A 10,762-nucleotide genomic window follows, 5' to 3' on the forward strand; every position below is an offset into this window, starting at 1 on the left:
AGGCTCCCCAGCAGATGCCTCGATTGTGCCTTTGTTGCATTTTCAGCCAATCCCCCCTGAAGAGGAGTTTTCAGCTCACCCAAGGTATCTAAGCCAAAACACTGTAGAGTCGCCTTTCAGCTCCCTGGACAAGACATTCCAGGCTGCACGCTGGGAGGCTTGTTTAGCTTCACACTTGACGCAAATGGGGTGTGTGTTTACCCACAACACACACACATGCACACACCAACAGAAGCTGCTGACGCCAACAGAAGCTGCTGCAGCGGCGGTGTTTCTAGCAGCCCAGAAACTGTACTCGAGCAATATGTAACCTGATTACAATGCCTATCAGGGGAAACAATCTAATTCCTCCCCAGCAAAGTTTCAAGCACTGCCCGGAAAATTCAGTAGGAGATGAGATGTAATACTCTATTAAACCTTATTTTGCCAGCACAAGTGAGAGCTCACTCAAGCATGGAGAGTCATTAAAATGGATCTTACATATATCATTATAAATTTAATAATTGCCATGACGGCTAGAGTTCAAGTTAAAATGAATGTCAGCTGAGCATGACCAATTGATGTTACCCCAGCTGCCGCAGAGCCTCACTTGGGGTTATATTCTCCTTCCAGAGGCTCCATGGTACATGTGGACCCAACACAGCCAGAGCCAAGAACAGATGGGAAATGCAGACATCGACACCTAGCCAAGAAGAGGCTATCATAATTGCATATTATCTCAGTATACCAGCCCAATTAAAATTTTCTACAGTGTCAGAGGTCCCAAATGTTCCTCCATGAAGTATCTGGATACCAAACTTGGCTAACACTTAGTAAAATGCAGTCAATCCCAGGTTCTCTTCACGGCAATAACCAGTTTTTCTCCAATCTCTCAGAAAGCTTCTGTAGAAGCAGGAACGAACAGGTCTGGTACTGGCCTGGCCAAAAAGTTCTTTTGGTTTTTTCCATAAGATGGCTCTAGTAGTGCATAGTTGTCTTTAACTTCCTTCGAAACAATTTTGTTAGATTGTATTGTGACAGCTGTCACCTCAGTGTGCATTTTTTAAAAACTTGTCAAAATTGGTGAACTTTTGTGTAGCCATTTTAATATTGAAGATGGAAGGAAACACGCAACATTTTCAGCATGTTATGCTTTATTATTTCAAGAAAGGTAAAAATGCAACTGAAACACAAAAAAAGATTTGTGTAGTGTATGGAGAAGGTGCTGTGACTAATCGAACGTGTCAAAAAGTGGCTTGTGAAGTTTCGTGCTGGAGATTCCTCGCTGGATGATGCCCCATGGTCGGGCAGACCAGTGGAAGTTGACAATGATCAAATCAAGACATTAACTGAGAACAATCAACATCATACCATGCAGGAGATAGCCGACATACTTAAAATATCCAAATCAATAAAGTTATTGGTGAAAATGAAACACATATCTTTTATTTTATAGAAAAAAACATGTGGACTTTTTGGCCAACCCAATAGATTATACGCTGAATAAATCAAACTCCACAAAACAAATTTCACTTGTGTAGGTGCCTAAGACGGTGGGCATTCTTCCTTCAATATGCTGGGTGCAGTCTCAGGAGTGGAAATCATTTTAGGAATGGAGTCAGTACCTGTGCTTTTAAAATGTCATTTGTTTCTATTATTTTATCCTTTGCAAGTCAGCTCAAAATCTCATACAAATCCTTCTCCCTGCCCCCCCCCACACACACCCACATATGCACACAGCTGTCTAAAATTATTAGGAGGAGCTGTAAGGCTAGTTTTACTTCCACATGTACTTCACACCAGGAAGAAATGATCCTTCAAACTCACGAGGAAAGTAGATACTCCATCCCACTCTCAGAGAACACCACAAGTTTTTCGATCATTCACAACATTTTAAAGCAAATAACAAAATGTATGTTTACATCAACACAGACTCTGGCCATGCGGGAGCTGTGTTTAAGCCTTGCCACCGTGCCCCCACACCCCACTCCCTTCCTGGCACATCCCCTGGGAGTGAGGAGACACAGCTTCGCCTTTCTTCCTACACAACCAGCCACTCAGTGCCTTTCCCGAATGTGTCTGGCTTTTAAAGACAAGTTGAACTTTAACTGGTAGACACAGGCCCTGGGTGACAGCGGCTTTCAGATGGATGACAGCAAATGACCTACACTCAACAGGCCTTTTTAAGAGGCTGTGGCATCCTCACAGATGGGGCCAAAGAGCGGAGTAGGATGTATTTTTGATCCATGAACACAAGAGCCAGCAGACCACATGGAGGATAATAACTCAAACAAAACCACCACTGACAGGAGCACCGTTTCCAAAAGGTGCTAAGAGTGTGTGAATCCCGAAGGGGTTTCAGTGCAAATAAGCTCATATTTGACCAAGAGAACACCAACACTTTTAGTTAACTCCCTGAGCTGAAGCTTATAAATCATTGCCTTTCCAGCTCCCGGGATCGAATTTTTTTTTTCTTCCTTTCTCTCTCCCCTTGCCCATCAACAAGTCAAGGCTTCAAGCCCAGCACTAGGACCTGGTGAATCATGAGCCACCACTCTGCCTCCTTCCCCAGAGAAAGACACACCAGCATAATCAGCCACAACAGCATTGTGACAGCCACCTGGGCTCCCTGACTCATGCTTAGCAATTCCAGCACCACAAGCCAAGGGACAAAAAAAGTTCTGCCACTCACCCTCTTTTGATCTTCCAGTCCATGGGTAACCAGCTTTCTCTTCTGCTGTTGGCTGGACTCGGAAACCGATTCCATTTCCCAGGAACAAAATCCCCTCTCTCCTTCAGCGATGCTTCCAAACCCACAAAGGAGAAAAATGACCCAGGCAAAGGCGAGGCATGCACGCCACCAGACACAGCTCCCGCCAGCCGAGGAGATCCACGCCACCTCAAAGGTCTTCCCTGCTTCTTACAATCCACGCGGGAGCCTCACTTACCACCGCTGCCTTGGCAATGAGGGCGGCTGCCGCCAGCATCATGAGAGCTGGGACTTGGGGTTTTACTTCAGTTCCAAGGCTGGCTTCCTGAGAGCCCCGAGGACAGATTTGGGCAAAGATGAGGCCATATCCTGGGGGACGTGCCACATCACTGCCCCAGAAAGCCTTTCCTTCACTGTCTCCTTGGCACCGATAATTTATATGTCAATAACAATGTAAATGGGCATTTAATCCACAGAGCTGATAGCATCCACATCCCTCTCCGGCAGCCCCTGACTCCCATAAATCACCGCAAACACTGCTCGCAAAGCCGCCCCTCACAGTTCCTGCCAGCGTTCATCGCAGAGGTTGCTCTCCTCCCGGGCTGTCAAGTTCCTCCACGGCGTGGGACCCATACCTGAGGGAAAAATGTGCGAGAGTCAGATGTGTCTTTTGTGGAGAAGTACAGGTTTGAGCGGCCTCGCCCACCATCTGGAGCCCAAACCAGACAGCAGCCAACGATCTTCCTCCAAGCCCCTCAGCACTCCGGGCGCATCCATGGGTAAGCAACCGGGGGGCCTCATGGGCTTCCTGCTCCTCCCGGCCAGAGGGCACGCAGACAAAATGAGCACAGTGGTGCCAGAAACGAGTTATCTTTCGGCCCTATGTGGGGTGCGTAATCATCATCATCATCATCGTCGTCATCATCATCATCATAGGAACAAGGCACCCAGGTATGAGACAGGGAAGCAATGGTCTGAGAAGCAAAAACGCATCAACATGTTTATCCTGATTACAGCTGCGGAGGCAGAGTGCGGCAGGCAAGGCACCAGGGTCCGCCGGGAGGTGAAGAGCAGCTTGGATCCACTGCGGGCAGAAAGGTGACTGTGCTACAGAGGAGCTGCATACCCAGCCTTGGAACCTGCAGGCAATGCAGGCACCCAGTCACCTCCTGACTGACGTCACAGAGGCTGGGGGTTGGCAGGGCGGGGGACAGGGAGGGAGGAGAGAGGAGGGACCTCCACACCAAGAAAAACATGTTGCAAGGAGTGCACCCTTCCATGAGCAGCCTGGGAGGTGAGGACATATTCAAGAATTCCCATAAAGAGGCACGAATAAATAATTATAAATGTCTCTTTCCATTGGACCAGCACCCCCAGGGAAGAAAGGGGGAAGGGGCAGGGGGAGGGGGAAAGCTCTTTGCTGAAAGGCACTAGTCTCTTGCCAGCATTTCTAATCAATACACTAGCCATTCTATGACTCAGGCCATGCCAGCAGCCGGGAGAGCTGTGGCCAGATCCGGCCGTGGCAAGCACTAGATAGAAGCCCTCAGACCCTCCCTTGCAGCTGTCCTGACCGGTGGCTACTTTGGAAAGAGGCCGAAGCCACCCCCTATCACAAAAGGCTTCTGCACAGCTCAACACCAAAGCAGGTTAAAAGGCAGATAAGAGACGCAGACACAAAGGGCTTATAAGAAGGAAAAGGAGAACAGCTTCTCTTGGGAGAGAAGCTGCAGAAAGATTGAAGGCTCGTCCTACACCACATGAAACACTTGGCCAGAGCAGATTTCTCCAAGTGAATTTCCAAGTCACAAATGTTCTGAATTTGGCCAGAATCGATGAGAACAGAATGTCCGGAAGAGGGACATCTCATACACCCGATGCCGGCTGACACTGGAGGCAGTGTGAGTGAAGTTGGGAAAGAGAAGAGCTCCCAGATATAGACGCCCTCCTGTTACCCGCCACCACAGCCCCTTTCAGGGATCCCTGGCAAAGGGGAAACTTCATATCCATTCGTTTTAGTTCCAGATCACAATGCCAATAAACTCTGGCAAACTTGCCCCAAGTATCACCCTTTTCTGAGGCTAAACTGAAGCCTCAAACCAGAGGACTCAGATTTTAATCTCAGCTCTGCAACTTAACTCATGGCGTGGCCTTGAGCGAGTAGTTAACCTGTCCAAGCCTTGGTGTTCTCATCTACACAGGGGGGATAATGACAAGTGGGGAGGTCGAGATCACTTACTGACACGGAGCAAGAGAACTGCTGACGGGCACTGAACGCTGGCTGTACCCATCCATTCAACACACCTCTACCCAGGGCCTGCTGGTGCCAGCCATCTTTGTTTAAAATAGGGATTCTTAGCCCTGTGCTAGAGATAAGGAAGGGCAAGTAACTTGCCTAGTCACACAGACTGGAAGTTGTCGGGCCGGAACTGGAACCCAGGTCTGACTCCACAGCCCTCGCTCATATAATGAATACTAAAAATTTTTTTTTTTTAAAATGAGTGCCAAAAGGGTCTCCTACTTAGAAGAGTCTTCTCCAGAGGGCCTGTTTTACTCACAGCTCTGGGCTCTCTCCATGTCTGAGAACTGCTCTGCACTCTGCACCAGGCCCCTAGCTCTCTTGGGCGAGACCTTGTCACATCCCATCATGCCAGCCGGTGCACACGCCTCAAGTGCACAAGGGGACAGGCGTTCTCGCCACAGAAATGCCTCCCCACCCGCGGGGAGTGGGAGGATGTTCGATGCCTCTGGTGAGCCTTTTGTTTTCGTTTTTTATTTCTCCACCGGTTCTGGGGCTGTCGCTGTCCTGGTGCTGGAGCCAACGTGGGGAGGGGTTGCCCAGGAGAGGGGAGAAGCAAGGGTGCTGCTGTCAGCTAGCTGCCATATCCAACCCGTTTCCTAATCAGGATGCGCGGCCTTCGTGAGAGCAAGGCCTGGTGCAAAAGCTTTCCTTTCTCACTGCCCAGAGAAATCCCAGGAAGTTTAAACACTTGAATAAAAAAGAACTACAAGGCAGGACTAAGAGAACATTAAACTGGGTTGTTGAGAAGGCAACATGTATGCCAAATTGATCCCTAAATGTAGCAACATACAAAAAACCTCCCTCTGAGTCATGAGTTAGCCAGGAGCAGTGCAAAAGAATGGGGAGAAAGGAAAAGACTGGCCCAGACTGGACCGTAAGATGGGTCGGGGGAGTGTTTGGGGCAAGACCCAATTCTCCTTTAAGTCCACAAAACAAGTCCAGCCCTACCGAAGAGGTCCTGAATACACTGCCAGGGCTTCCTCCTGCCTGGTCCAAACACAATCAACAAAAGGCTTCAACTTCCCACTCCACAAACCCTTCCTGCCTTCTGCGCAATCACCAGGGGGAAACTTTTTCCTAGAAGAATGGTTTGAAGGCACAGCCCAGAATGTGGGCAGCTAGGAAAGGGTCCAGTCTCAGAGGTAGAGGCATCCTTCCGAGAGGGCCACTGACGTCCCACCCTGCAAAAAAATTCCCTGGTAAATGCCGATTTGGGATCCCAGGTACCAGACAAGTCATAGGCCATGCCCTCCCAGATACAATGTTCTCACTCCTTCCTTCTGCCTGGGTGCTGGAATTGTGAGCCCATTTTGTATGTGTGGCCAAACATCCTTCTTAAATTTTCCAAAGTTTTCCAAATTGGGCAAAGCCCCTTTGGCCTTCTCACTTCTCTCCCTTCTGTCTAGCTTCTCCTGCACTCCCCCAACCCTCCTCCCCCAGATGGCTCTGAAATTGGGGAAACTGGTTTTAAACTGGGATGAAAGGGTGGGGGTGGGGTGAGAAAGGAAAGCCTGACCTGTTTCATTTTATAACTGGAGTTAAGCTTCTGAAATCAGAGTGCATCCACCTTTCCAACGGTCTAATTAACACTCATCGCTAACACAGAATTTTTAATTAGTCTTTGGTGCCAATAGGGGAAAGTGAGGAGCTTCTTGGAAACCTAGACTTTCATTAATCAATCAGTCAATAAGTTGCATAAGACATAAGAAAGATAGTTAAGGAGACATGTTGGTTTCTGGGCTGGATTTTTAACTTGGGGGCTTTTTTGCTCACGAAGGGTGCCCACCTAGCCCGCCACTTCTGCTAAGGCTTCGGGGAGTTCAGAAGCCAGCCGCCAACCCCGGCGCCTTTCTTTGCGAACAGTGAGCAGTGAGCGAGCGGAGTGTGCCCCCCCTCCCCGCCCCGCTTCCCTGAAGAAAAGAAAGGATCACACAGAAAAATAAGTCACTAGGGCCCCAGCTGGGCGGCGAGGGCTGCTGCTGGTGCCGCTAGGGTCCCTTTGCTAGCAAGAAAGGAGTCGGCTCAGCGGAGCGCACACCCGGGAGGCGCCGTGACTCCTAGCGCGCGGGCGCCTCCTCCACACCCGCAGCCCTCACCCCTCTGCCGGGGGCTAAGCGGAGCGTGGGAGAAGGAAAGCCAGGGAAGTGGGGTGGGGAGGCCGGCCTAGTTACCCACGCCTCAGATCCACCTACACACACGGACACAGTGAAGAGACTCAGACACAGGCTGACACAGGCATAGTAGACACTCGCAGAGATCCAGACATACACACCCTCAGACTTCTAGGCAAGCGCGTGCCCCTGTGCGGGCACGCGCACACACACACCCCTACAGAAGCTCAGATCACACACGAGGATGCACATCCACCTAGCGAGGGACAAGCACAGACAGGTACCAGACCTACAGGGATGGCTAGGAAACAGAGGCACAGACCAAACGCACATACACACTCACAGATACACAGACAAGCACACAGAGAGGAGAGACGCACACAAAATCCAAAAATACATACAGACCCAAACAGAAGGATCCACAAACAGCAATACTCAGATTCAAGCACCCGAAGAGGGTGTTCACAGACACCCACGCCAACAGCAAATACAGAGGGACCCAGGCGTGGGGATACACCCAGAGATGTTAGCACGCAGAGGGGGAATGCACAGGGACACACAAACAGAGGACACTCGGAAACACAACAACACGCACAAGAAGATACACCCAGCTTCACACTCGCACCACCAGAGGGACACACACCCATTCTGGATGTGGGCGTGTGCAGCGCTGCCAGAGGACCGGAAAGTGCACCCGGGAGCTCGCCAAACGGCCTGGCAGCACCGCGCTGCCCGCTGCAGCCCACATTGGCTGAGGCACACTTTCTCAGGGCATCTCTGAACAAGGGCCCGCCCGCAGTCAACCGTCCGTGGGTGTGCACAGGGCGCTGTGCTTCCCCTGTGCGGCTAGGGAGGCCCCAACCTTCCACCAGGATCCCAAAGTGGAGGTGTGGCCCCTGCGCTGCTCCAAGAGGCCAGCCCTCTCCCCACCAGCAATCCCCGCCCTTCCCAGCCCCTGGAGCCCAGCACAGAGCATCGCTAAGTCCTCTCCTCCCTGCTCGTCCCATTACACGACAAACTTTCCCCTGGACGGTCCCAGCGCCGGGCAGCCTGGCCTGGCCAGGCCCCGGTTAAACGGTGCTGGGGGCTCCTACCTGCGCCCATGCAGCTTTACAGAGCCGCAACCTCCAGCCGGTCTTGCACAGCGCTCCAGCCCGCGCTCCTCAGCCCGGCCACCGATGCAGCCGCTCCTTGCCCTCCCGTTACCGGGGAAACCACCTCCTCCTCCTCCTGCCAGCCAACCAGCATCGTTCACACAGTGCGTCTCAGCCAATGGGTGAACTCACCATCCCCAATCCCCTTCCACGGTCCCGAGCCCTTTCCCAGGCTAGGGGACCGGAGAGGGGAGCAGGAGTCTCTCCAGAGCTGCTGCTACTCCTGGAAAGAGCCCCTCTCCCCCCACCCTGGGAAGGGAGGCAGAGAGAGTCCTCTGGTCCTTCCTGTTGGGGCTCTTCTGCATGACAGACATACCTGACACTTTAAGGAAGACCCATATCACTGGAAAACAACTCAGGACACCTAGTTCAGCCTTCCACTAAATCCAACCCCCCTGGACAGGTTCCTGGCAGGGAGCTGTCCATCCTGTGAACGCCTCTCTGGAGGGGGCGCTCCATCTCCCAAGGCAGTGCTTGGGGTCTTCCCTCTAGTAGAGCTCTGACTGGGGGCACGTTCTTTCCACCACAGAAATGAGCCAGCCTCCAGGCCAAGACCCATTTCTGCTCTCCTGGACGTGCAGAACAAGATGCCCATGGCCACCTAACAGTCAGACCTTCAGAAACTAGAATGAAGCACATTCTGCCCCTCAGGTGAACTTTCTTCGGAAAGTTCTTCAGTCATTTTCCATCTTCCCCAGAGCCATTCTGAAATCCAAGGGGCTTGTGCTCAGCTGTGTCCCTCTCTTTCATGCAGCAGTCTAGTAGATAAGTGCCCAGGTGAGAGAAACCTCAGGGTCCTGGCACTATTTGCAAATAAGACCTGAACCAGTGCCAACAAAAATTCTCTCATCTCCTAAGTTGAGGTCAGGTCCCAAAACATGGAGTAAAAAGTGAGGCTGACATGTCTGTCTAGGGAGACACTAGTGGGGACACTTCTGTCTCTGACGATCTCTTATTTCCCTCCGATACCTTCCTCCAGTCAAAACTTGCTCTATCACATAGAGTTTCCAAGGTGAGAAGGCAAGAAATCATATTGGTCCTGGCAATAGCAGGGTGGCCTGACCTTTCCAAAGCTTACGGATGACACCAGGCTGCAGGGTCTGTCCACAGCCACAGGCAGGTCTTGCCACACCACTGCCTGATGAGGGCAATGTGGGCCCAGCCAGTTCATTAGCACAGGAGCTCGGGACACAGGCCAAGGCAGAAGGCCAATCTGGCTGCGGGGCCCCTGGTTGAGGGGTAGGATATCCAGGCTTCAGAAGGGGGTGCACTCATCTGCCATCAGAGCAGGAGGGATTAATGGGACCCACACAGGACCCTGCCAGACCTGTACCAGTCACAACCACCACGCCCCGGTCTGGTGGTAGGAAGGTGGCTGGAACCTGCTGTAATCGAGAGCAGAGGGCCCAGCTGCAAGATGGCAGCAGAGGGGGAATTGCGGCTGGGGATAGAAGGGCACCTATGCTCATGTTCACTCAAACGCATACACATATGTTACATGCCTGAGTCCTGCCCCATTGAGACTGATCACAAGACAGAAGTGAAAAAGAAAAACCATGTCACTTTCTTAGCCAGTTCCTGCAAGTGTTGTGCAAGGACAAAGACCAGGAGGGGAATGGTAGCATAGTAACATCATGAACCAAGTTACAGGGACTGTGATAGGATTAAAAGAACACAGACCTGAGTCAGACTGCCTGGGCTAGAATCCCCTCTTGGCCATTTATCAGCTCTACGATCTTATCTCTGCACCTACATTTTCTCATCTATGAAACAGGGTAGCTAATATGCCTCCTGACGGAGAGGTTCTGAGGATCAGATGTGATCATGGATGAGCACATGCTTTGTAAGCAATAATGTACCTTGCAGAGGAGAAGGGTTTTTACAATAGACCCAGTTTGCCTGTGCCGGTTAATTTTATGTGTCAACTTGTTTAGACCATGGTACCCACTTTTGGGTCAGATACCAGTCAAGTTGTTGCTATGAAAGTTTCTTTTAAGATGTGATTAACATTTAAACCAGTAGACTTTGAATGACAGGGTGGACCTCATTCAGTTATTCAAAGGCCTGAAGAGGGAAGACGGAGGTCCCCAAGGAAGAAGGAATTCTGCCTCCAGGCTGCCTTTGAAGTCAAGACTGCGCATCAGTTCTTCCCTAGGTCTCTAGCCTGCTGGCCTGCCCTGCAAATTTTGGACTTTCCAACCTCACAATCACATGAGCCAATTTCTGTAACTAATTTCCTATTGAAAGAGTGAGTAACAGAGAGAGAGAGAGAGAGAGAGAGAGAGAGAGAGTGAGAGATTGATCCTATTGGTTCCGCTTCTCTGAAGAACCATACAGTCCCTCCCCAGAATGCCGAGGATTTGCCAGGCAAATCCAAAGAGAGGAAACAACCAAGTGGCCGGATCTGTAGCCTGATTATGAGCCTGAAGTTGTTGGTGTTGGTGTTGGTGTGTGTGTGTGTGTGTGTGTGTTGTGTGTATGTCTCCCCAAGTATGGTCCAACTGGG

The 10,762-nt window shown here is 51.0% G+C and overlaps 1 protein-coding gene across 1 annotated transcript in view; it reads right to left on the minus strand.

The window, feature by feature from the left end:
* NAV2 (neuron navigator 2) overlaps positions 1-8,271 on the minus strand; it is a 679,412-nt gene extending 671,141 nt beyond the window's left edge. Inside the window, exons 1-2 of the mRNA XM_024558786.3 lie at positions 8,197-8,271; positions 2,672-3,324 (exon numbers count right to left, since the gene is read on the minus strand). Coding sequence (XP_024414554.2) covers positions 2,672-2,746 — 75 coding nt within the window. The 5' untranslated portion in view covers positions 2,747-3,324; positions 8,197-8,271. The remainder of the gene's footprint in view (positions 1-2,671; positions 3,325-8,196) is intronic.
* Between the last annotated feature and the right edge of the window lie 2,491 nt (positions 8,272-10,762).

This window comes from Desmodus rotundus, chromosome 5, assembly GCF_022682495.2.
Source record: "Desmodus rotundus isolate HL8 chromosome 5, HLdesRot8A.1, whole genome shotgun sequence".
Taxonomy (NCBI): Eukaryota; Metazoa; Chordata; class Mammalia; order Chiroptera; family Phyllostomidae; genus Desmodus; species Desmodus rotundus.